Here is a 27,431-nt window from a genome sequence, read left to right on the forward strand (position 1 = left end):
AATTAAACAAAAAGTAGAAAGCAGACATTGCTACCAAAGGATATAGTGTGAGTCTCTAACTCAGGATATATTCGAACATAGTTCAGACATCTGCCTAGAGACTGAAGGGCTGGGCCAGAAATGTTTCTAGGTGTTTTCCCACGTCCTGTGATTCTTCCACAGTCTTTAAATGCCAAGTTCTGACCAAAATGTAACCTCTGGTTAATATTCACAGAATCAGGCAAATCTTGACACTAATGGTTAACATTCTGATGAAGAGGGTTGATATTAAACACAGCCGAGCTGTTGATATGCTCTGGGGTCCAATAGGGCTAATTTATTAATATACAAGTTACACATTTTTATTTCTTCTTTGTAAGATTTGACATTATTCAGGTAAGAGGATATAGCTAAAGTATGCAATGACTCAGGTCTTAGCTGTGAGGATATCACACAAAAATAAAAAGCTAAAGGGGATTGTGGAGGCCAGGGAACAACTAAAAACTAGGCTATAAATGGAGAAACAGCCACTTAAATCTCAGCCCTCGGGCAGGACAGAGATTATTTATTGGCTTTGTGATTCATTTAAGATTTAAACTCATCTGTGAGGGCCGCTCACCATTTGATCCAAATGGCCCTTCTCTTACATATCAGTTTTCAATTGCTATGTAACAAATTACCCGAAAACTTAGCTGCTTAAAACAACAGCAACAACATTTATTATTTCACACAGTTTCTGTGGGTCAGAAATTCACAAGCAGCTTCACTGTGTGGTCGGACTTGGTGTCTCAGCCACGGGGAAAGTCATCTGGAGACTTCACTGGGGCTGGAGGATCGGCTTCCAAGATGGCCAGCTGATGCTGCCTGCGGAAGGAGACTTCAGCGTCTCACCACATGGACGTCTCTGTGGCTACTTGAGTGTCCTCGCAACGTGGCAGCTGGTTTTCCCCTAGAGCAAGTGAGCTAAGCAAACGCAAGGAGAAAGCTATAGTCTCTTTTAGGACCTAGCCTTGGAAGTCACATTCTATATTTCCACATATCCTGTTGGTATCCTGGGTCAGCTTTACTGTGTGGGAAAGAATCACACCCACAAGGGCGTGCATACCAGAAAGTGAAGATCGTCAGGCGCCATATTGGAGACTGGCTACCACACTTTACATGGGGGTCCCTTGTGTTGTCGGGGGTGATAGCACAAGTCTTGGAGACACACAGACTTGGCCCTATGTGGGTAAGTGTCCTGAGCCAAAGAACAGACCCTATCTTCCCATCAGGTCCCTCTCCTGTCAAATAGGTAATAGCACCTATTTGTCAGAGTTATTGTGAGGATTAGATGAGATAGAGTATATAAAGTGCTTCACACCGTGTCTACAGTACAGAAATCGGCCTGTGATACATAGTAACTACTATTTTTATTATTTAGAGTACTCTCACATTTATCATAATTTCAAATTTGCGTTTTTATTTGTCCCCCTTGAGAATTTTTTTTCAGAAATAACACGCATATATTAAAGTGTTTAAGTACATTTAAGTGTGTGGCTCAGTGATGTTTTACAGTGTAGCCGTCCCTGAAGCCACACCCCAGATCAAGATAGAAAACATTTCAGCAAATCCATAAGGGTCCCTCATGCACCCACCCTGAGACAACCACTGTTGTGACTTCCATAAACATTGCTTAGTTTCGCCTGCTCTTGAGTTTCATAGAAACAATCATGTGATATATACTCTTGTATCTGGCTTCTTTCACTTAACATGAATGAATCTGTGCAAATCTGTGAAGTTCATCCACATTGTTGTTTACTAATAGTTTTTTAGTTGCTGTGGAGCTTGCTATTGTGTTAATGTACTACAATTGATTTATCAGTTCACCTGTTGATGGGCATTGGGGTTGTTTCCAGATTTTTGTGAATAAAGCTGTTATGAACAGCGCTGTTGTTATATCGTGGTCACCGCAGAGGAGACTGAGAATATGAAAATACCCAGCTGTGTTTTATATTCTTTTTCCTATTTAACCCTCCCAGAACCCATATGAGGACACGTAATTATCTTCACTTGACAGTTGAGGAAACTGAGCTCAGAGGGGTTAAGTGATTTGCTTAAGATCAAATTGACAGTAACCCACAGAGCTGGGATAAACTCTGCCTGTTGACTCCAGAGCCCTTAACCACTATGCCAGAGTCAGCGCACATGCACTCCAGGCGCCTCGTCCACTTACAGTGTGACAGGTTCTCATTTAACCTCCTAGGAAAATGGGCATGATCCTACTTATGACCACAGAGCGATAAAACTTGTATGAGAATAAGATATACAATCACTTTGCTGAGTGTCTGCAATATAGTAAGTATTTGATTAATATGTTTTCTTCCTTCTGAAAAATAAAAAATCTTAACTGTTAAGAGATGTTTCTTTGAGTTTTAAAGACCTTTCAGAAATCTTAACTCATTCCTTCAATGAACAACCAAATTAGAATTTCCTGGGAAACTCTAGATTTTCATAACATTTTGTCTACCCCAATATCCCAGTGTCTCCATTTCAGGAGGACAAAGATCCCAAAGGAAAAGAGGAAATTGCTCCTAGTATATCCAAAATGAAGATGGTATTTTCTGAAGGGGCTGTGTCCTTCTCCTGGTACACCCTGGAGGGAGACTAGGACTTGAAAGGGAAGAAAGTGCTCCATGAAACGCACTGGGTCTCTGGAGCGTATGTGGGAGGGGCTGAGGGCTGGGACCCCTGTTTTGTCTAGATGTGCTGCTGTGCTGGCCTTCAGACTCAGAGGGGACCTGGGGAGACCTGGCGACAGGAAAACAATTCAGGAAGTTGGCTGATCTTCACTGAACCCAAAAGCCATAAAGAAAAAGAAATACAAGTTAACCATTTCTGCATAATGAGAAAAACAACACAAGCAATGCCAAAGGAAACTGGAAAATATTTGCATTGTATAAAATAAATTAACCTCTTTAACGTACAGAAAGGCTTACAATCAATAAGTAGGAAAAATAAGCAACCCAATAAGAAAAAATGTACAAAGAAATGTATAGCAATTCCCAAAAATGTAAATATAAATATCTGATAAACATAGAAAAATGTTCAAACTCACATAATGAATATTAAAATGGCTTTAAGATATTTTACCTCTATCAGATAAGCAAGGATTAAAAAATTCCCAACCTTTAAAAACATCCCATGTCCCAACCACTGTGCTAGGCTGCCATCATTACTGTTACTATTATTAATATTAATGGCACAAAACCAACTCTCTTTGTCTTATGGTAGGACCTTGGGTGCATTCTGTCACCTCTCCAGACCTCAGTTTCCCCATAAGCAAACCTACAGATAGAACTAGAAGAGCTTTGCTCCTTTTAAGCTTCACAGAGAAGTGATTAGGAGCTGAGGCTGTGGCTAGAGTCAGTCGCCTGGGGCCACCTCCTGGCTCCTCCCTTCCCAGCCACCTGTGTGGCGAAGTTGACTGACCACTCTAAGTCTGAGTGTCTCCGTCTGTGATGGGGGCCATAAAAGGCCCTACCTCATAAGCCTGTCATGAGGATTACAGTGGATGCATGTCCATACACAGCTTGGTCCGGTGTCTGGCAAAGAGAAAGTTCCCCATCCACGGTCGCTATTATTATCGTTGTTGTTATCAACGAGTCATCGTTCTCTCTCCTGCGTAAAACTCCTCTGAGAGCTAAAGACTCAGTTATTCAGGCAGAAAGCCTGAGGGCGGTTTCTTTCAGAAAATCACAGACTTATAGAAGGTGGTCACTTAACCTTTCTTGAACTTCTCTCCTCTCACCTGCTAAATGGGGGTAATAAAGAGAAACTCAGAGAGCTGATGTGAGGATTAAGTGGAATAGCATGAATCAGTCTTGCTAGTTTTCATTACTGGTGCTGTAAGAAAGCCTGGAAGGGAAACTGTGTAACCATGGTAATTTTTAGCTAACGAGACCCAGAGATGTTTGGTGACTTCATTCAGGTGGCACAGCCTAGTTGCTACTCGATGCTAGGTCAAGAGCCCAGGGAATTGGGGCAGACCCTGGATTCTACTAGAGGCCTTTATAGGATCTGAACCCTGCCTCTCTCCCACTCATCTCATTGCCACTTCCCCTACCGCTACTCCAGACATACCCAACTGTTAGCGCTCGTAGTTCCCTACCTTCGGCCTCCGCACATGCAGTTCTCCCTGCCTGGGACACTGAAACCAGCCCACCCTGTGCACACACGTGCACACACGACACACAGGCACACCCCACAATGCCTCCCACAGGGCAACTCCTGGCTCACCTTTAGGCTTCTGCTTAAATATCACTTCCTGCAGGAGGGTGCCGCTGGGCCCCAAGGCTTCATTAATTAAGGGTCTGCTCTTTATGCTTCCCACTCTCAGAGCACTGGGGGGTAATTCCTGTTCTGGGTTTGCTCATCTACTAAACTGGAGACTTCTCAAAGGCAGGCGGGACCCCATCTGCTTCCCCTCCATAACTCCATTGGGGTGCTGGTTGGAGTCCCCTATGGGATCGCTGAGAACTGAGTGGGCAGGATCTTGTTGGCAGGACACTCCAGAAGGATGCTTGGCCTTCTTCCCCAAGAGGCTGGCATTCCCCTCCTCTGACTAGCCCAGGAACCTGTGACAAATTACACAGAACCAGCCACCCCTCCCAGCCTCACAGACCGCTGAACTCTGTGGACTTGGCATGTGGGAACATCCCAAATGCGTTTCCTACCCTGCAGGCACCTCTCTCTTCCCTCATTTCCCCAACCACGTGAAATCTGAGGCAAATGCAATCCATGTGTGCCGGCAGTAAAATCATCGGGATGCTGCTTCTCAGGCTCTGCCCAGGAAACACCCAAGAAGATTTATACTCAAGCTTCACCCACTGCCTTCCCCTTCAGGAAGCAAGCAATCCCATTTGCCAGCAGGGCTGAGACTTGGCTGTTCGAGGAGCAGGGCCAGATCTGAACTGCTGGGCTTGAGACGTTGAATGGCTTTACACTCCAAAATACACTCTCTTCCCTCTCCAGGTGACCCTTTTCGGTTAAAAGAAACAAAAACAGCCAACGCCTTTGTTCTTTTTTCAATCCACTGCCCTCAGTCAGGGTGATCAGCCTTCCTAGGCAGACTTTAAAGATAGGGCCTTTCATTAGCTCGTTGTGTTGATTTCTAGCTCCATTTCTAGCGTCCACTCCCCCACCACAATGCCACTGTTCTTGGCATGGCTGCAGAAGAACCATGGGTACAGGGGTTTAATCCTTCTCTTCCTCTTGAAAACTGAGCAACCTCAGTCTTTCTGAAGCTCATTTTCTTTATTAGTAAAATGGGAACAATAGTACCTATCTTGTAGAGGTGTCACAAGGACCAAATGCAATGATGTATCCAAAAACTCCTTTTATATAAATGACCACCAGCTGAGGAAACCGCATGCTGGCCAGACAGGGTGGGAGGGAAGACAGAATAAGGGCTCTGGAGTCAGACTTGGATTCACTATTTCCTAACTGTAGACTTGTGGTGCGTCACTTGGCCTCTCTGTGCCTCAACTTACTCATCTATAAAAGGGGGCTTCTATATTGTAAGCTCCACAAGGACAGTGTTATGGGTTGAATTATGTCCTCCAAAAAGATATGTTCAAGTCCTAATCCCCATACCTCAGAATGGGACCTTATTTGGAAACTGGATCATGGCTGATGTAGTTAGTCAAGATGAGGTCCAACCAGAGTCAAGTGGGCCCCTAATCCAGTATGACTGATGTCCTTATAAGAAGACAGCTGCATGAAGACAGAGGCACACACAGAGAGAGAATGCCATGTGACAACGAAGGCAGAGATCGGAGTGATGCAGCCACAAGCCAGGGAACACCAAAGGTGGCCAGCAAACCACCAGGAACAAGGAGGACACAAAGGATGGTCCTCTACAGGTTTCAGAGGGAGCATGGCCTTGCCAACACCTTGATTTTGGATTTCCAGCCTCCAGAACTGTGTGACAATCAATTTCTGTTGTTTTAAGAGACCCAGTTCTTGGTACTTGGTTTTGGCAGCCTGAGGATGCTAAACCACTGCGGACAGGAACTTGACACTACTCTGCTTCTCGGTGTATCCCAGCACCTAAGCAGAGAGCCTGCCCCGTGGTGAGTGAGTTTTCTGTCTGTCGAGTGAGTGGATGATGCTGCCGTGGAGGTTGTGTTGGAAGCACAGCACTTGTCACACAGAGGGCGTTTGGTAAACTTTTATTCCTTTTCCTTCTCATCTCAAAGGCTCCTTTCTGTACAGAGCGTAGTTTAGGATGAAAAGCAAGCCTGTTTTTCCTCTAATTTTTGCTTAAAATCTCTAAAGGGCCCCCCGGCTTTGAGAATCTCCTGTGGGAAATTCACAGTCTGTGGGAGACCAGGTCGCTTGGGGGCGGATTCAGGCAGACATCTTTCCACTTGTCCACTTTCTCTCTGACTGAAAAATCTCCCTGATTTTTGAAGACTTTCTGGAGTGAGAGTAAAGGAATTTCTGGAAAGCTTGGCCCCTACTTTGCTTGTGCTTTCCCAAAAAAGGCTTCAAAAAGCTTTGTAGAAATCTAATGGGAGCAAGAGGCTTTGGCACAGTGACAAACTCAGGGAAAGCTGTTTAGGATCAGGACATTTCGGGGGGAAACTATTTAAGGAAAATGCTTCTCACTGTATGCTTACATTCATACCACGGGGCTTTCTGTTGTTCTTTAAAAATTTTTGTTGAGACATAACAGATATCCAGAAAACTGCACAAACGATAAATCTACAACTCCGACTTTATTTTGCATGGTTTTTTTTTCCTGGTTAATCTTTCCCAGTTCATTGATTACAGTAATCTTTGACTCCCCCTTTAAGACTCTGTGAAAGATAGAGTGAGTTTCTGGAAGGAACTCTAGCTATGGGCTCAGGTGGCCTGGGTTTGAACCCCAGCTCCACCTTCACTGGCTCTGGCACTTTGAACAAGTTGTTCCACTTCTGTAAATGTTATTGTCCCCCTCCCACAACTGATGAGAGGTGAGGAAAGTAAACCTTTGAATTTACGAATGCACGTTCTTGTGTTTATTACTGTTATTCATTCAGATTATTTTAGTGGGACAAGTGCAGGCTTAGGATCCAACAGAATGAGGTCCAGAGCCCAGCCTCCCTGCCACTCTCTGGGTGACCTTGAGCACCTGCATCTGTCAGCTGGAGACATCCTAACACCTTGGCAGGGCATGTGAGGACTGATTGAGAGGATGTATGTAAAGCTTCCACAATGCTGGACACACAATAGGCACCCAGTTAATATCAGGGCCCTCCTGCCCTGCAGCAGCTTGGCCCGTTTTCCTCCACAGCTCCCTGTCTCTTGCCTCTTTCCCCTTGTACGTAATACCTCCTCCAGCCCTCCGGTATCTGAGTAGAAGTGGGGCTTGGCAATCAGGTTGTGCTCTTCCTTTGTCTTGGGGCCTGGAATTTTGCAGCTGTATAAACTGAGTCAGGGGAGGAAAATATATATTATATATAAATATACATATATGTGTATGTGTGTCTAAAAATACATATATATTTTTTAAACTCCAGAAGTAATAAATGACTTTGAAAACCGCTGTTGGGAAGCACTTTCTTAATCAAATCTCAGTGCAAAAGTGCAAACCTCAAGCCTTCCCGTTGAACAGAGTGCTCTGTGACCGCAGATTGCTCAAGGACTGCCATAAATTGCAGTGGCTCCTTGGTCACGTTTGCCAGCAGATTTTGACAGACAGAGATAATCCAGCTTGACTCATGCCTTTTCTCTCCCCCACATCCCATGGAAAGTGGCCTCTCGGTCCAGCCTGATCTGAGCCTCCAGAGGCCTGGATGGACCATCTGAAATCTCTTTGGAGGCAGCCCCTGGGAAAGGTTAAAAGAATCTCTGAGAATCCCAGGGTTGCAGCTGCCAGTTGGAGCTCCAGGGGGCTCCCATTTCCCCTGCCCTCACCCCCCAACACCTCCCTCACCACTCGTCCCCCTCCTCCGGCATCCCTGCCTCTCTCACATGAAATAATGCGTTTCTGTTTCCTTCAGCCCTGAGACTGGGCTCCCACCCCCGCCCAGGGGAAGGGCTGGTCTTAGTTCTGTGTCTCCAGCACCCAGCCAGGGCCTCACATGGAGAGGCTGCCTGGTGTTCAGCTGGGGTTGGTGATAAAAGGGAGGTGGGGAGAGCTACCACTGTTGAGCACCTGCTGTATGCCAGGCCCATGATAGGCCCCAGACATCCATGCTCTTATTTATTTACTCTTCCCAGGACCCCTGGAAGGTGGGCCCAGATGCTGAAGACTCCAGTGCTCTAAATGATGCAGCAGCCTGCCCCAAATCACAATAACCAGTTTTAAATCCAGATCTTACTTGCTGCACCTCCCCTAGGTTGGAGTCCCACTTAGCCCCTTACCAGTTGTATGTCCCTGCACAGGTCTTGTCACCTCCCCTAGCCTCAGTTTTTCTATCTGTAAAATGAGGATGATGCTCATTACCTCACTTGGATGTGGCAAGGATCAAATAAGATCATGGCTGTGAAAATCCTCTATACACTGTAGACCAAATACTGTCCACATGTAGGTATTGTTTTTATTAGTAGCTCAATAAGTTAAAATAGATTCCGACATGTCCTGGGTGCCAACCATCTATGAAATCACTGTGTGGGCTGTGGACATATGGAGATAAGTAAGACCAGTCTCTGCCCTCAGGGAACTCACTAATAAGAACACATACGCGTAGTGGCCTTGAGTTTGCAGTATTGACACATATGTCACCTGGCCCCTGGCAACCACGCAAGGCTCATTTCCTAGCACTCTCTCCTCCTCACGCTCCTTTAGCTGTTCCAGCTTCCTTGCTGTGCCTCAAATGAACTTGCTTCTGCTACAGGGACTTTGCAATTGCTGAGCCTTCTGCCTGGAAAGCTCTTCCCTTAGATGTTTGTATGGCTCACTCTTTCACTTACTTCAGGTCTCTGCTTCAATGTCGCCTCCTCGGAGAGGCCTTCCCCGACCACCTTACTTAAAAGAGTACGCTCATCTAACACTCATAACCTCTGTTGCACTTAACTTTTCTTCGTTGCGTCTATCACCACTTGATCTTGTTCTGTAGACTTATTTGCTTACTTGTTGACTGATTTTTTCCTCCTCTAGAATGTAACCTTCTGAAGGCATGGCTTCGTCTTCCTTGCCTGTCAGGGATGCTTAGAACAATACCTGGCTCAGGACAGGCACAACATAAATACTTGATGAAAGAATCAATGCCTACCACTTAATAATAAAAAGACAAATAACCCACTTTTAAAATGAGGATCTGAATAGACATCTCTCAAAGAAGATTTACAAATGGCCAGTAGGCACATGAGAAGATGGTCAGGATCCTTAGCCATTAGGAAATGCAAATCAAAACCACAATGAGATACCGCTTCATTCCCACTAGAATGGCTGTAATCAAAAAGTCAGATAATAAGAAGTGTTGACAAAGATGTGGAGAAATCGGAACTCTCAAACACTGCGTGTGGGAGTGTAAAATGGCGTGGCCACTGGAAAGCAAACCAGCAGCTCCTCAAAGGGTTAAACAGTAATCATGAGATCTAGCGATTCCGTTCCTAGGTATATACCCAAGAGAAAGAAAACACAAAATCCACCCAAAAACTGGGACATGAATGTTTATAGCAGCATTATTCAGAAGAGCCAAAATGTGGACATAACCCAAGTTTCCATCAACTGATAAATGGATAAACTAAATGTGGATAAACGAAACAATGCAGTATCATTCAGCAATAAAATGAAATGAAGTCCTGATCCATGTTACAACGTGGATGAACTTTGAAAACATTATATTAAGTGAAAGAAGCTAGGAACAAAAGAGCACATATTGACATATTATATGATTCCATTTATAGAATGGGTCCAGAATAGTAAATCCATAGGAACAGACAATAGATTACTGATTGCCCAGGACTGCAGGGGGTTGGAACAAATGGGTAGTGACTGCTAATGAGTGTGGGGTTTTCTTGGGGGATGATGAAAATATTCTAAAATTGGTTATGGTGATGGTGCACTACTCTGTGAATACACTAAAAATCATTGAATTATGCATTTTAAAAGGGTAACTTGTATGTGAATTATATCTCAATAAAGCTGTTATTACAAAAGAAATCAATGAGTGTCCATATTTAATATACTGGTATCAAACCAGCAGACTAGCTGGCAGGCCATCCCATGTGAAGACCAGAGAGACCTAAGGTGCTCTCTTCTTGGTGTTAAGGTGGCAGGTACACCAGGAACTGGGCTTCCCCCAGGCAGGCAGGTAAAAGCAGAGCTCCTTTCCTGGTGAATGCTGGAAAAAACAGAACTGGCCCTGAGAAACCTGTGGGAAGGAGGGCTGGTGATCCAATGAGCTGAGCCTGAGAAATTTACTGCGTCCTGTTTTCCAGAGACCATTTTCCCAGCATAAGTCACAGAGACAGATGGCCCCGGACCTGCTTCTGAAAATAACCACTGTCGAGGAGAGGAGACTTGCCTTAGTGGGAGCTGCCCAGCCGGGGGAGTAAGACCCACAAGATTTAATAGGCTGGAAAAGAAGGCGAGTTTGGACCCGGGACCCTGTGGTTCTGCCAAACTCATCCCATTAGGGACCTGAAGCAGAAGCTCTTGTCTTTGCTGCCTTCTTGTGTGTGTCTTTTCTTCTCTTTAAAATAACTTCTATTGTTTTTTTTTAATCTTCTTATCACATTTGTTCCTTGAAAAAATTAGAAAATATAAGGAAAAAATAAAATCCATTCATAATTCTACTGCCCCAAGGAAATGGGTGTTAACATTTTTGTATAGATTGCACACACACGCACTCACATACTTAAACGTCAGAATTGCTTTTTATACAGCTTTTCCTTATGCTTTTTTTATATCCTCTTTCCCTTTTCCCTAAACATTCTTTAGAAACATGACTTATAACATCCACATATTAACATTGTACTGATGTGCCTTGATTGACATAATTAGGCATTTTTTAACATTAAGGATGCCTTTCCTTTTTAACATTTTTTTTTTTAAAGATTTTATTTTTTTCCTTTTTCTCCCCAAAGCCCCCCGGTACATAGTTGTACATTCTTTGTTGTGGGTCCTTCTAGTTGTGGCATGTGGCACGCTGCCTCAGCATGGTTTGATGAGCAGTGCCATGTCCGCGCCCAGGATTCGAACCAACGAAACACTGGGCCACCTGCAGCGGAGCATGCGAACTTAACCACTCGGCCATGGGGCCAGCCCCACCTTTTTAACATTTTAAAACACTTTTTACTTTTTTACTATTACAAGTGATGTTGTAATGAGTATCCTTTAAGTAAATCTTTTGAAAAGTCATGATTATGTTCTTGGTTAAACTCCTAGAAGTGGAATTGCTTGGTTAAAAGGTTTTCACATTTTAAAAATCAGTTTATACCAAATTATACTACCAATGTCAGTACATAAAATCTTGTTTGTATTTAAAACCAACGTTTATTTTACCACCAACTAGGTGCTAGATCTTTTCACATTTATTATTTCATTTTCTTGTGAAGTTTTAAAAAATTATTTTTAAAAGTATAAAAAGAACCATTTGTGCTCATTTTAGAAAAATTTGAAGATACGAAAGCATATTTAAAAAATTAAAAATTGCCCCATCAGGGATAATCCTTGCTAAAGATTTTTTTCAGCCAATCTCTTTCCCTGTTCATTTATACAAATCCATTTATTCTATAAACGTTCTATGAGCATTTAGTATGCTGAAGGAAACTGACTTTCCATCGTAACTGAAATCATTTTTATCCTGCGTTTTTCCATTGTCTGCTTTAGTCCCCTGAACAGCCGCCTGAGGTGTGGACTGCTGTTACTCGTGTCGTGTAGAACACTGGACAAGAGAAACTTAGAGTGCTCTGGTACTCCTCCGTGATGAGGAAAGTGAGGGCCACAGGTGTCAGGGGACTTGTCTGTGACCCCATGGCACACTGTTGACCCGCACTCAGACCTCTTGACCCCTAGTCTATTGCAGCAGACCATATGCTCTGAGGTGGAACTGAATCTGATATGGAACTGAATCTAAAGTGCAGTGGCCATAGAATTAATTGTCCAAATCAGGACATTTTTAGAGTAATAATAATGCTCTATTATTACTTATTAATAATAACTAGTTAATTATTATTAATGCAAGGTAATGGATGTAAATTGGGGCTGTCACTGACAAACCAGGATGTATGGTCCCTCTAGCTCCCTAGCTTCAGATGTCTAGCACTTTAAAGTGCTTTGCAGCGGTGGATTTCCATCCATTTCATATGACTGTCAGAGGCAGTTTTGCAAACCTTTTCTAAGCTGAGACTCTGAGCCAGGCCAGGACACAGATATGAGCAGTCTGTGGTTCTTGCTGGGCGAGCTAGGCTGTTTACATAGTAGACACGAACATCGCTCATTGGAGTCAAAAGCAGGACATGCTACCACTCCAATGGAGTTCCTGGTCTTCCAGAAGACCGAAGCCTTCATATCAGAAGGAGATCCCAGTTTTCCTCACCGCCCCATCCTCTGCTCAGAACTAAGTACGATTTTACTGATTCAATGAAGCAACCAGCTGTCTTGTTAAGAAGAAATAGGTACAAGGTTGGCAGATGAGAAGAGAAGGAATGCATTTGGTTTTAAGTGGAGGGGCTACAGGTATTTCTAGAAAGGAGACTGAGGAGGTGAAATACAGCCAGCCTTCACTGGAAGGATGAAGCCATCAGCTCAGGGTTCCATTGAGTTGAGGTACTTTTGTAGGTCTCAGGATTTGGTTTTGGTTTTTTCTAGGTATCATTTATTGAGCAATTGCTGTGTACTGGGCACAATGCTAAGCGATTTACATACAGACTTCTGAATGCAGGGCTGCCAGTTAAAAGGTTATTAGGCGCTTCTTCCAAGCATCCTGGGAACTGCCTGGATAGCAGGTGCCCTCCCTGCCACACACAGCTAGTGCTCTGGGTTTGCAGACGAGACTCACACTTCCCCATTGTGTAAGCCGGCCGAGATTTAGCCTAGATGGGGTTTAATATAGAGCAATAAGATTCCGTTGGTTCGCTTAGATGGACTTCTCAGAACCACTGAGGAAAGTGTCAAAAGAGCATTTTGTTAATGGTCTTCTCTCTTCGGCAGAGTAAAAACTTGTCCATCAGCTAGCCCTTCACACTTTAGTCTCATGGCATATTCCAAAGACACTGTCAGAATCCAGAATGCTAGAAGCTTCTTCCTTGAGAACTAGCTTGCCCTAGTAATCGGTTAGATTTCAAATGCAAAGGAAAGCTACCATCAGTTCACACAAAGGTGTTACTAACTGAAATTGTTCTGTCTGCAGATCTCAGGATCCCCTTGTCGTATGTTCTTTCCATATATCATGGCTGCCTCCCTAACATTTTTCCTCTTTCTAGGACATTGACAAGCAATACATATTGATAAAGATGTCATTGTCATTGTCTGTCATTGTTTATTCCCCACAACTATGCTGTTTTTACTTTGAAAGACCTAGAGCTGGGGAATGGCAGAGGGAACCACTATTGTTTGAGCCCTCACCATGAGACTCCTGGGCTCCTTACAGGTATGATGCCAATCCCCTCAACAACTCTTTGAAGTGAGTATTAGAACCCCATTTTTCAAAGGAGAAACCTGAGACCAAGAGAAGTGAAGTGACTTACCCAAGGTCATGTAGCCAGTGTGAACCTGGGTTTTGATCCCTGGTTTACACAACAGGAAGCCTCTAGTCTTTCCACCTTAGATGTGTTTCGGTTGATGGACAGGAATCTCCCTTCCCTACTCCACACCAAGGCTGATAAATCTAATTCACAACACTCATTGGAAACAGCATTGCATTGATGGATTCTCACCCAGGTCCTGTGACTACAGATAAATTACTTCACTTCTGTAAGCCCCCGTTTCTTGACCTTGAAAATGGGATGAATTTTCCTACCCATGGGGTTATTGTGAGGAATGATCTTGCAAAACACCTGGCCCAGTTCCTGGCCTCCAGGAGGAGCTCTGCAAATGTTTGTTCCTTTCCCACCCGACCCCCACCACAAGCATATGGGTGTCTTCACTCTCTCACTTTGTTGCTGTCTTTCTCCATCCCTGTCTACTATAAGCTAGAGCTAGGCTCCCAGAGACCTCCTCTCAAGAAATTTGGGTGGCTCCCCTCCACCTTTTCCTGGCCTCCTTGGTTGTTGGAGTGAGGTATAGGGAAGTTCATTCCAATCATCCCATCTCATTTTACCGTGGACCAGTGGGAAATTCCCCAGTACCAGCTTCTCTTCAGCTGATGATCAGGATACATGGAAGGCACCCTAAACCCCAGTTCCATAGTCCCATGGCATCAGGCATCCTGATTTGCCTCCATGAGCATACAGCTAGGCAAGCCCAGGTCCTGTGGACTTTCAGCATCCTGGCTGAGCTGAGCCAATTAGAAAGGAGATCTGGGTGGCTAAGCAGATGCCTTAAGTTTAGAGAGCAGATCCTTCTAAAACAAAACTCGGGTCTTGTCACCTTCCTGCCTTAAAAACTTCCACGACTCCCCAGTTAAGGTCTGATTTCTGTTTCCTAGTGTTCAAGGCCTAAAACTACTGTTCAGAGATTCATATCTCACCGCTCTCTTTACATCAATGTTTTGTGCCATAATCAAGGTATTCTCTCCTTCCCTGTTGCCTTCCTTCCGTCCTTTCTTCATTTAGCAAGTATTTACCAGTGCTTTCTGTGTACCAGACCCTGTGCTAGACCCTGGGGAATACGGTAATAGAGAAGGCAGGCAGGCTAGTGGGCAGACACGGACAAGTAAATGTTGCAGTGTGGAAGTGTGGCAACAGGGAAAGTACGGGAGCTGTGGGAGCTTCCAGAAGGTGCCAAACCCAGGCTTGAGGCATCAGGGAAGCCTTCCTGGGGGAGGTGATCATGAGGGTGAGCCCTACAGCTGAGTGAGAGCTAGTGGGACACACAGGGTGGTAGTGATGAGGAAAAGAAAAGAGGGAGGGAAATGCTCAGGGAGAAGGAACAGCACGTGCAAAAAAGCTCAGAGGCAAAACTTTATAGTTGTGCTCCAGAGGGTGCCACTCAGATAGATTCAATGCAAACGGTACCATGAAATTGTACAACTCGGCAAAAGAGAGAGCCGTGGGTTTGTGGAAATGTGAGCAGGTGAGCGTATCTCAGCAAGTCTCGGCTGATGTGGTGAGAAGTTAATGGTAATACACAAGACTTAAGAGGTAAAGGCGTGTAGGCAGGTTGCTTGAGACCAGGTGAAGGCTGAGGGCCTTGGGCTGGAGTATTCCTCCCTCTGCCACAGATGCTCACGTGCCCATCTCTTCATCTCTTCCCACTGGAATCCTCTGCGGCTCCAGCAAGACATTCTCGGTTCCTCCAGTTGAAATGACTGCCCTTCCCCACCCTCCCATTGCACTGAGCCATCTTCTATTCTGACAGGTGCCACCTCTGCCTTGCTTAGAGCCCCACATGACTCTCTCCCCAACCCCACCAGCTCCTTTGGGGTTTCGTTTCTCACAGTTTGTACCCCGCTCACCTTCTAGCCTAACCAGTGGCCGTTGAACAAATGTTTGTGGAATGAAACAGTGTTCGCCATACTTTTGTGATCATGTGCTGCTCTTATAAAAAAGATGAAGTTCGTGCCCCTCACTTTATACATACATATTTATACAGAGCGACATCTCACGGTTTTAGGTGTTTACTGGCTGCCTCGCTATTCTCAACATGTTACTCGTTTTAACTCCTTTAATCTTCAGATCAACTCTGTGAAGTAGGTGTTCTTTTTTATTTTTTATCTCCATTATATAGATGAGAAAATTGAGGCACAAGGCATGAAGTAACTTGCCAAGGTCACTGAGCTAGCAAATAGCGGAACTAGAGTTTAAATGTAGGTGGTCCAGCTCCAGAGCTCATATTCTTGATCCAGCCCTACCCTGTTTCTGTAGATGCCGGACTGGTACCACAATGCATTTCATTACATGTAGTTCAAGCACTAATGTATTAGATACCTTATGAAACACATACAAAATAGAAATTCAAAAAGGGTAAGATAAAAAAATAAATATTGTTTTGCACCACAGGAGATGGTTCTGCACACCCTCCTGTGGGACCACTGAAATTAAAAGCTGCTGATGAATAAGAGGGAGGGAATTAACATGTTTCCAATAATATCTGTACTTCACAGAAACCTCATGAGTTATTGTGCACCTACTAAGGGCCTGGCGCCTTCTTAGGTGCTTTGAATTTTAGGTTATGAATATTCAGTGCAATCCTGGAGGCCTGAGGACAGGCCCACGATCAGATGGAAGGGAGGAGAAACGGGCGTGAAGCCTGGGAAGATATCGTGCTATTCTTGGCCTAGGGTCTCTGAAGTTTGTGATGGAACAATTTACTTAGTTCTGGAACTATTTATTTCATAAAGCTTGACAGATTTACTCAGGAAGAGGCTGTAACAAGCACCCTGGAACAACATATCATGTTTCCTAACTTTCGTCTGAAATTCTAACAGCTCAGCGTGGTGTGGTGCTGGTTATCTGAAGCCCATCAGAAGCTCTGATTAGAGATTATAAGATGTCTTTGGTTAATAAAAGACGAGGAAATCAATGTATATTTGCTTAATAAATGCAGCCTGGCAGACAAAATCTTTCCAAAACTGGGACCAACCGCAGGGGAAGGGGAATCATGAATGGGGTTCTTCGTGGGGTGGTTTCATTCAATTTAGTAAACATTTGGTGAGCACTGACCCTGAGCTCCTACTTTGCTCTTGCATACTGTGTGCTCGCAGAGTCTCTTTAGTCTTCACAACAATTATCTAAGTGGGGGGGGGGGGGTTGGGAGGATGCCCAACTTACAAAGGAGGAATTAGATGTAATTTTCCCAAGATCAGTCAATCGTGATGCAAACCCCAATTCTATTGAACTCCAAAGCCCACCCCAGAACGCGCTTACCCCAAGAATGCACCACATACTTCTATGTGAGGGACAGATACAGATGACTGCAAATATAGCAGTGCAAACATGATATCTGAACTAAAGACAAGGTGACTTCAGAGAAAGGAAGTGATCACCCTGTAGTGCTGGCTGGTAAATGGTGTCAGGGAAGGTTCTCGAAAGGTGAATCGGAAACACTGGTTTGGATGATTTTAAGGTGACTCATAGCCCAGATTTTTAGGTAAACCAAAACACAGTTGGAGAAGCCACCCCAGATGGTACTTTGGTCATTGATTCCTACAGCCTCAACTGCACTTACTGAATTTCTAACATGAACCAGCCAAATGGCATACACAGCAGCTCTGTAAAATGCTGTCACATGTGGTTAGGCTCGGGGGTTGTCATAAAGTCATGGAACCTGCAAAATCCTGCAGGATTTGGTGACTATGAACTGAGTGAGCTTCTCTTGGTAGACAGACCACAAAAAGCTGTGGATTCTTCCAATAACCAGCAGCTCTCTGTGCCACCTCCTCTGCAGAGCCCTCCCGAATCTTACGATGGCATGCCTGCGCTGTACTGTTTCCTAAGGCTCAGTCCCTTTGCAAAGCTGGATGGATCTGATTGTGTTTTAAACCTTCTATCAGTCCAGGGGGGAGAAAAGGGGCAGCCCTCGCTGTGGAGTGGATGCATTGCCTTGTACTGTATACTTTATATGTCTGTGCTTATGTTCCCTCTCTTGTAGACGATGTACTGCACATGTCTAAAGGCCTGCCACAGATAGGACTGCAGATTGATCCCAGAGGTCTTGTCCTGGGCCATCATCTTCTCCTTCTGAAGAGCTGGGAGTGTGCTCACAGACCTATAGAAAGCTGGGATTTTAGAATCGGAGGGCCGTGACACGTTAGGAACTTGGAGTCAAACATACTGACTTCATGCATCTTGGAATTTACAGAATGCTCGTGTCCTAAAATTATAGGATTTTTTGATATTAGACTTTAAGGATCTTAGTATCTTAGACCCCTGGAATTCGTCTCATCAGCAGATATTTATTTAGTGTCTGCTATGTGCCAGGCACTATGGTAGTTTCTGGGGAGACAGAAGTGAAAAAGACTACTAAAGTTCTTGCTCTCAAGGTGTTTGCAGGGAATGCCAGGATTTAAGAATTTTAAAATGTTAGATTCTTAGAAAAGTAAAACATTAGTGTGTTGGAATCCTAGAATGCCAGCGGTGGAGGGGGGCCCCCGGATCATTCTCTCCAGCCCTCTCTACCTTTTATGAGGCCGAGAGCCTGTTCCAGGCATGTCGGATTAAAATCTCACTAATAAGAACATCATTTCACTTCGGTGACATCACAGAATGGCCAGCTTGCAGGGGCTCAGCGATCACCCAAGGCGGCTGCTCATTTTACCAGTGAGGCCACTGAGGCTCAGAGCTGGGCAGGCCTGTGATAGATAACACAGCAGGGTCAGGACTAGACCCCAGGCTTTCAGGCCTCTCCCAGAGAACAGGCAAAGCAGGTAGGGCTTCTCATTTGTTTCGGAGATGCCCTCTTTACAAGCCGTGCAGACTCCTGCACAGAGGCCGAGGCCCCAGCTCTTCAGAAGGCGTTTGCGCCAACTTTCTTTACGGAGGCAGCAGCCCGGTCCCGGGGGCCATGTGTGCAGTAGATCGCCCAGTGTTGAAAGCCCCCATCCCGCCGTTGATGCGTGTTTTATTTTGCTCCCTCCCCCTCCCCGTGTGCCTCAAAACCAATTTTCATTATTTTTTTTTCTGTCTGTGTTTGTCTTTGTGGTTCGCAGGTGCTCCCTTGCATTGTTCATCCGCTTCATCAACCCCTATTGAGCAGTCCCCCTCCCCGCCCCCTTCCCCTCCGCCCAATGAGAGCCAGAGGCGGTTGCTAGGCAACGGTGTGGCCCAGCCAACCCAGGACTCAGACTCTGAGGAAGAGTTTGTCCCTAATTCATTCTTAGTTAAAAGTGGCTCCGCCAGCCTGGGGGTCGCTGCAAACGGTAAGTCCTTCTCTCTTCCTAACTTCTGTGGGGTTTTTTTTTCCTCTCGTTGGCGATAATGATTAATATGCCTGCTTGGGCCGCTTGCAGGGGCGGAGGGGCCCGGTGCATGGGGGACTCGGGGTTGTCGGGGGCCTGGCGCGGCTCCGCGGCTCGGGCAGCCTAGCTCCTGCCCGGCTGCACCGCTGGGGTGTGCGGGGGGTGGGGGGGGGGGTGGTTTGGGAGCCGCTGTCCCCAGCCCGGTGACAGACGTCCGTCTTGCAGACAGTGCTGCACGGACAGAGATGCACAGGCTCAAGGAGACAGAAACATCAGATAGAGACTGAGACAGGCAAAGATACAGAGACAAAGATCGACACAGAAAAGGAAAAGAAAGGTTAAAACAGAAAGTGCACCGATTGGCTACCTACTATGTGCCAGGGACTGTCCCAGCCACTGCCACTTGTCGTTTTATTGAACCCTCCCTCCTCACAGCCCTGCCTCAGTGACTGGTATTATTATGTCCCCATTAACCATGAGAAAACTGAGAGAAAAGATACTACCTGGAGCCCAGCTCTGGCTTTGAAAGTTCTTGACTTTCACACTGCCCTGAGACAGAGGGCCTTGAAGCTGGCTGCTGGCTGCAGAGACAGACACTGAACCTAAGCCTGGATCTGCCCATAATAAACACTTTTCTTCTCAGCTCTGCACTGACTTCTGTAAGGAGAGGAGGTGTTGGGGGTATGGTGGAAGAGCCCCAGGCTGACCAGGAGCCAGCAGATCCAGGTTTTAGCCCCTGATCAGGGGCTGTGTAACATGGGCAAAGGTGCTTGCCCTCTCTGTGTCCAGCAGAGGCCAGTCCATTTCTTTGCAAGGATGCCCTAGAGGGGATTCAGGCCTCCAAAAGGGGGAATGAGATACTTGAGGTAACCTGGAATCTTCCTAATGGCCCCAGGATTTCCTGATTCTCGAAGAAAAGGAGGAAAAAGAAGACTTTCCCCACAAATAACACTGCAGGTTGTGTGTTGATTTTGCACACATTTATTTTATAAGTGCCTGTACGGCACTAAATTCCAGAAGGAGGCAGGGATTCAAAGACATAAGGCAGGGTCCATGGGCATCTTTGTGTTAAATATAAGCTTTATGGCTGTGGGAGTTTGTGGGACAAGTCACACTGCCTCTGCAAGCTTGTCTCCTCAAGCAAAAGTAATGGGGGCCATCGAGTACCCTCCATGAGGATGAGGGCTCGTCCCAGTGCCTGGGATAGAGGAGTTTAGTAAATGTTAGTCACACCCCGTCACTGCCCCCTCCCTCCAGAGGATTGAGAGACCCTTATGTGAAAGCGCCCAGCACACTACCTGGCGCCTAGTAATGCCCCAAAACAGTCAGACTCCTTTTCTGTTGGAGTAGATCATTATAGCCCCAGGTGATACGGGAGGTGCGAACCTAGTGTGTGGGTGACTGAGGAGGGGGACCTCCGCTCACCTGAGGGAATCGGGCAGTGCTTCCTGGAGGAGGCGCTGGATCTGAAGGATTAAGTAGGGGGTGCCAGGCAGAGATAACCAAGGGTACTAATAACCAAGGGCATTCTGGGCAGAGGGAAAACACGGACAAAGGACCTGAGGTAGGGTGATGGGGATGCTGCCCCCAGCTCTTTTATGCCTCAGAACCTGGCCAGTAAATAGGCATAAACCTGGGAAGGGTGTGGAAGGCCACATGGTAGATGTCGCCTGAGGAGAGTTGTCACCCCCCCAGTGACAAAGAAGGAAGGTTTATTTCCTGCCCTCCCCCCGCCCTTCCCTAGCCAGGACCTCTCCCAGCCACTGCTCTCTTTGAAAATCAGAGAGGCAGTTTGGGGCCTAATGGTTCACTTCTGACAGGATCTTAGGGCCTGCATTCTCTGTGACCAAAAACCAAACCATCCCCCAGGGCCTTTCCTTCTGTGCTCCAGAGGGAAGTGTCTTTTTGGTGGTTTAGTGTCCCTGCTCCTCTATACCTTTTAGCTGCTCATGTTTCAAACCGTACACAGAGCCAGGAACGCTGGACTGAGCAGGAGGAGACCTGGGTTCCGGGTCCAGCTCTGTGGCTCACTGGCTATTTGTCCTTGGCAAATCACTGTCCCTCCCCAGGCCTCAGTTTCCCCATCTTTCCAATGATGGAGCAATCTCTAAGGTACTCGGATTTTATCAGTGTCATGTGGTGCTCACAAAGGTGTGCCAGTCGTTAGCCGCCTTAAGCCTGCTTGCGAAAAAAAATATGTGTATATATATACATATATATATATACATACACATATATATGGTGATATTCTTTGTTTATTTCTGAGTAAATAAGCCTTGCAGGTAAAAGAGAAGGCAGGAGATTAAAGTCCTTGATCTCTTGCTTTGCTAATTAACTGAACAAGAGCAATCCCTTTGTTGCAAGTTCTGCAGCAAGTGGATGGCATCACTGCGTTAGTGATGTACCGGGAAGGGGGGGCACTGTGGCCTGCAGCTGTCTGCTAGGTTATGCTCCTCTGTGCTCCTGCTCCCCAGGGGACCTGGAGACTACTCAGATTCCTTCCCTGGGGCCTTGCTCTGAGTGTGTCACTCTAAAGGTTCGTAATAAATGTGTCCCATGCCTGAAGGGAGTGTCTGGGTCCTTAGTGGTCTGCCGCTCTGGGGTTGGTGGGTCGTGAGAGAGCCAGTGAGTCTCACTCCACAGCTGGACCCTGCCTGCTACTTTCCTGTCCCCTGAGACCCCAAACTGAGGGGTCTTCTGGGAGCCGAAGGACCTGCTGGTACTAGGATGGACCCAGCACTAGCGAGTGAAGGATTCGTGAGCCCTGCTACGCAGTGGGCCCAATCATTGTTTGTAAGGTTTAGTTTGATTTTTTTTCTTTCATAAGGAAAAAAAAATGTGAAATTCTTTGAATGGGACTGTCTCTATTGTTTTCGTCAATTATCAGAGTAACCATGCTTGTTAACATTCAGACAATACAGTGAGGTAAACCATGAAGTCCTCGGGTAATCCTTCCTCCCAGGGACAACCACTTCCAACAAGTTGGTGCCTGGCCTTACAGATGCTTTTTCTGTAGTGTTAATTTAATGAGTGAATGAGTGAATGAGCAAGCAATACAAACTGTGTAAGCACCACAGTGCAGCCGAGAGAACAGGGGCCGTAGAGTCAAACCTTCTGAAAGGGCGCCCCAGATATGCAACCCTGGGCAAAGTACCTAACCTCTCAGATCATCAGTTGCTCCATCTGTGAAATGGGGAAACCCATCCGAGGTTGCTGTGGAGTTTCCTGGATGAGCTTTGAGGGTATTATGCTAAGCAAAATAAGTCAGAGGGAGAAAGACAAATACTGTCTGAAGTCATTCATGTGGAAGATAAACAAACACACACTAGATGTGGAGAACAGATTAGTGGTTACTGGAGAGGAAGGGGTGGGGGAGGGTGAAAGGGGTAGAGGGGGACATCTGTATGGTGATGGACAGAAACTAGACTTTTGGTGGTGAACACGATGCAGTCTATGTAGAAGCCAAAATGTAATGATGTAACCCTGAAATTTACATAATGTTATAAATCAATGTGACCTCAATAAGGTAAGTCAGGAAAAAAATGGTAACGGTGATAAACTTCCCTATCTCCATTCCCCATCTCCACACCCTCTTTCCCTTCAGTCAATTTAAGGCTTTAGAGACCACCCTAACCGGATCAATTGCTCTGGCTCCTTGAGAGGCCAGCTTCCCCTGAGACTTAATCAGGCCGTCCTTTCAATGACAAAGGCAGCCCCTCGGGCTCCTAAGGGGTGAAAATGAAGCAGTTTCCTCTGGTGGGAGCTGACTCAGCACCCTGCAGGCACGAGCTGACCCGCTGGGAGCCGGCCTTCCCGGGAGCTCCGCTTGGCTCGCTAGTGACTCCCCAAGAGACCCTCTGCCCACAGCTGTGTCAACTCCAGCCCAAGCCTGCCATCCCAGGACCGTGACGCCCCAGAACTGCCCTGCTAAAATCCCCATGTAAAGTGCAAGGAGAACACATGGGGCGTTACAGACAAGCTCATCGTCCCTGCGGAAAAGAAAACGGGGAAGGAGCTCTTTCTGTCATCAAAATCCTAATCCGTTCCCGCGGATAACCGTCAGAAATCACTGATATGCATAAAGAAAAATTTCACTAAAATATCACCTAGTCACAGCTGAACAGCTAAGGAAGTGATTAGGATTAAGTAGGTCTTTGTCCCTACCCCGTGGAAACTTTTCAGAATAAATATTAAATGTTCCGTGAATTGTTCTAATCTGAATTCTAAAGGAAAGGAGCTTTAAAAACTTGGGGGTTAATATTTAAGTGAGTCAGGGAATAAATAGCTCAGAGAAGGCTGTCAGTTTCTTAAAGCCCAGGTGAGGTAGGGGTGAGTGGGAGAATTTGTATGTAATGAGCACCTTCTGTAGGTGTCTTTTCTTTAAAGCATTATCTTACTTGAGCTTCCTTTTCTCTCTGTTTCTCGGCTCAGATAACTGAGGCCCAGCAAGGGCTAGTGTCCAGCCCAAAGCTCCTCTTAAGGGTCATGGCAAAGATTCACATCCAAGCCAAACCCAAACCCACACCCAAGCTCCAGAGCCCCTATTTTCTTTGTTTTTTCTTTTTCGATTGGATTTGTTTTGTTTCCAGTACCAGATCCTTTTGTGTCTATGTCTTCTCCTTAGTAGGAGGCTGAAGAAGAGGAATTGCCCCAAAGGAAAGCTGACTTTTTAAGGATTCCGAGTTGTCGGATTCCTGTTATTCACCTCACAAACCTTTATGAAGCACCTGTTGTGTGTGAAGCGCTTTGTCTCATTGACTCTCCTTGAATCTTCGCATCTACCCTGTAACATCACCGTTTCTAGTCTCATTGGGGTAATAGAGATTAAGTAGCTTCCTTAAATCACACAGCTTCTAAGTGATGGAGCCAGATTTGAACCCCAAATCTGACACCATAGAGTAGAATCTTTCATGGTGTTTCTGTGAGTCCCGTGGGGGTTTCAAATAAGGGTCAGACCAGATGACTTAGACCCTAAATTTTAGTGCTGCCTCTTGAGAGCCAAGCCCTGGATGCTGGCCGTCCATGGCTCTCCCCCCGCCACCACCCCGCCCAGCACCCAGCACTGGACTCTCCTGCCTCACCTTCCACATTTCTCAGGCTTGTCACACTGGTCAACATCACTGTTGTTTGGCAGTTTCATTGACTTTCTCGGGGTCTTAAGCATCTGGGATTATTTTGTTTTGACTTCCAATCCAGTAGAGGAGAGTTTATTTTTCTTTCTAAATGGGAAACACGGCTATGTATGCAAGCTCCTTCCAAAAGTGTTTTCTTAAAACAAAACAAAACAAAACATAAATTTTAACTTAATTTAGAAGCTATCCAGATTCCCCTGCAGGAGTCTGCCAGGGTCCTTTTAAGTCAGCTTGTGAAATCAGAATGCAAAATTGTGCCTGTTTCCTACTGTTGAGGAGAAGTGGCCAATGAGGTCAAAACCTGTTTCCATTGTTCTACGTGCCAACTACAGGGACTTGAGTCTGTATGCTTCCCGAGTTCCAAGGGTAAGGGTCATGGAGCATATGATATTTTCAGGCAATTTTGTTCACCTTTCCTCTCAATTCTCTTGCATCAAAAGACTCTTATTGGTAAATAAATTCTTATACTGGCTATGTAGAGAAGTTAAATACCTAACTCCTAGTAGCAAGAAAAATTTCTTTCTTCATTCATTCATTCGTGATGACATTTGAAATGTTTGTGGATGTTTCCAGACAGATGAGGGGTGAAGGGCATTCTAAGAAAACGGACTACAAAATAGGTATCTAATTTATGGGGTCAAAATCTCTTAATAAAACTTGGAGTCAGATGCATTTCAGAATTTAGAAATTTTCAGAATTAAGAAAGAAAATACAGCACATGTATTGTATTCTTTCTAGCATTCCTAGAGTGCTGGCATGGTCCACAGTAATCAAAGGTGTCAGTATTTCTGCAGTGAAACATATGATTAGTCACACTAGTGGGATAAAAAAAAAAGACTCTGAGCCTCATGTCAGTTCAGGTCAGGTTTTGCCGCCAAAAGACTTTGGATAACACTTCCAGTCTTAGAGCTTTGGGGTTTTGGAATGGTGGCTAATGGAGGGTGATCCTGAATTGTGCCCTTTTTTTAAATGAGGGTACCTGGACTTAGAAAGGTGTAGTAACTTGCCCCTGGGTGTGGAGATAACTAGGTAACTTGATAACTAGAAGGCATGGTGCAGGTGCAAGTCCCACAGGGACCACTGGGAAAGGCCAGATGCTGTTGATGTGGGAGCCCAGGAGGACAGCGCCAGCAGGCTGGCTGGCTCACAGGCCTGGGAATTCAGGAGGAAAGAGGCCAGGTGCTTGGTTCTCCAAAGTCTAGAGCTCGGCAACTCTGAGTTCTTCAGGCACCTCTCCTGACAGCCTGTATGTGGACTCCCTGCTGTCTTCTGCACCGACTCCTCCCTAACAGTCTGGTTACCTCATTATTCCCATGTCTCGTTTCCACGTTCAACTGCAAGTTCCTTGAGGTGGGCCTTGTCCGAGGCTGGGTCTTCCCTGCTGAGCACCTGTAGGTGCTAAAATCAAAATGGAAGAAAAGCTCATATTCAATCTTTGTCCTTTCCACCCTCCGCCCCTCAACATGCACACACAAAACTATCCCCCTGGGAACAGTGCACTGAGCCACATGCTTGATATACCCACGGAGACTCACAGAGATGAAGGGATTTCCCAAGTTCACAGTCAGGATTCCAGGCCCACTCCACCTTACCAGGTACCTCCCTCGACAGAGAAGCCCTCACCTGTGGCTGCCCCTCAGGGGCAGACGATTACACCACCCTGATAGGGGGCAGTGGGGACAACCACATGGGGTCACTTCTGTTTTTGTACAGTGTACAAAGCCCTTTCTCATACGTGACCTCAGGCAAACTCTGGTGACTGTAATTGCCACGTTGGCTTTCTAGGAGGTAAGGCTTCTTCCTGACCTTGCAAAATAAACAGGTCACGTTTTGAATTAATGTAACTGAACATCTTGGGAGAACCAGGGCCCTCTAATTAGTCACTCATGTGACACAGTTGTCAACTCTTTGCAGCTCGTTTTCCACTAATTTCCCCAAATACCGTTGCATTAAAAGGTATAAAAATAAAATTTTTGGCATACGGCTTGATTGGATCTAGGAATTCCTAGACCACCCCCCAAGGAAGGCACATCAGACATGTGTCCGGGCTTTTTCCATCTGGAAACTAAGCCTGGTTTGTGTCCCCATTGGAATGTTAGCGGCGGGCTCCATGGAGCACTTGGGGACACCAGACCACATCTTAAAGCATCTCCTGACACTTCAGGGCCCTGGTTGTTGAAGAGGCGCCTGGAAGGAGGCCAAGGAGAGTTTGGGAGATTAGCATAACTAACATTTGCGTAGCCCGCGCATTCCCGGAGCGCGTTCCCCTCCGTCATCTCTTTGCATCCGCAGCCTGGTGCTGTGAGGTTGGCGGAATGTGGAGTATGGTGAGCACCGTTGTGCTGTACGCTGGAGGAGGCGTGCCGAGAGAGGGAGGCAGCTGGCACAGGGCTGTCCCTTTGGCTGTGCAGCTTTGAACAAGTTTTGGATTTGCTCATGGTTGGTCCATCCAACCAACCAGTGAGGCTCTGCCATCCCTGTAAGCTCAGTCTTCGGTTATAAACCTCGCCTGGAGAGTTATCATGGAAACCTGCTCCTGAGAAGGCGCACGCTTGGGGGCAGCAGACCCGGCTTCTGAGGCCAGCTCTGCCTCTCACCTGCCCTGTGACCTTGCAAGAGCCTTGTCCTTTGGTCCCTCAGCTTTCTAGTCTGGGCAGGGAGAGACCTGGCTGAGATCAACATTTCCTAAGCCTTATTCATTTGTGTGTCAGTGTCAGAGTCTGACAGCGTGGTGTGCCCACCTACACGGCTATTCACTTTCTTTCAAACTGCCACCTTTTTCAAACTTTTTTTACCTAAGTGAATTCATTTATTTTCAAAGGAAATCGTATATTTCCCGCTGCAATTCACTTGCCATAAATAGAAGGTAGCTGTAAAAATAAATACAGCAAAAGCCAGTTATCACATTCTAGGCAGATAATGCCTGCTGAAGGACACTGAGCAGAGATTCGCTTCTCTTTGTTAAAGACAGACATCGGCAAGCGTCAGGTGTTAAAAATCCACTAGTACCAAACGGAGAGTTCCTCAACGTCGTCGAAAGGGTTGAAAGATGGAAGCTCTCCTTCATGTGATTCAGTATGATCTAATGTCTGTCCATAGTGTGTGGACTCCTAAACTCATGTCCGTAGGACACGCCACTCCACGGCTTTTTCTAAGTACTCTGTCTAGGCTTTTAATGCCACCCCGTGACCTGCTCACCTTGAGAAGAGACATCACTTGCTGCTCCCAGGACCCACCCTTCTTCTCTTTCCTGAGTGTGGTCTTTTCTGAGCCATCTGTTCCCACCCTCCCCCTCATAGCTCCTGCCCTCTGTCCCTGTCATTAGGTCTGAGCTGAGGGCTTTGAGCTC

General features: G+C 46.0%; 1 protein-coding gene across 37 annotated transcripts in view; it reads left to right on the forward strand.

Annotated features, from left to right (window-relative positions):
- TENM4 (teneurin transmembrane protein 4) overlaps positions 1–27,431 on the forward strand; it is a 2,704,309-nt gene that overhangs the window by 2,374,867 nt on the left and 302,011 nt on the right. For 27 of the 37 annotated variants that reach the window (XM_070625735.1, XM_070625734.1, XM_070625736.1 and 24 more), the window contains one exon: positions 18,702–18,911. The exons of the other annotated variants lie outside the window; for them this stretch is intronic. In XM_070625735.1, the coding sequence (XP_070481836.1) occupies positions 18,702–18,911 (210 nt within the window). The remainder of the gene's footprint in view (positions 1–18,701; positions 18,912–27,431) is intronic. 37 annotated transcript variants of the gene reach the window in all.

Source organism: Equus przewalskii, chromosome 6, assembly GCF_037783145.1.
Source record: "Equus przewalskii isolate Varuska chromosome 6, EquPr2, whole genome shotgun sequence".
Classification (NCBI taxonomy): Eukaryota; Metazoa; Chordata; class Mammalia; order Perissodactyla; family Equidae; genus Equus; species Equus przewalskii.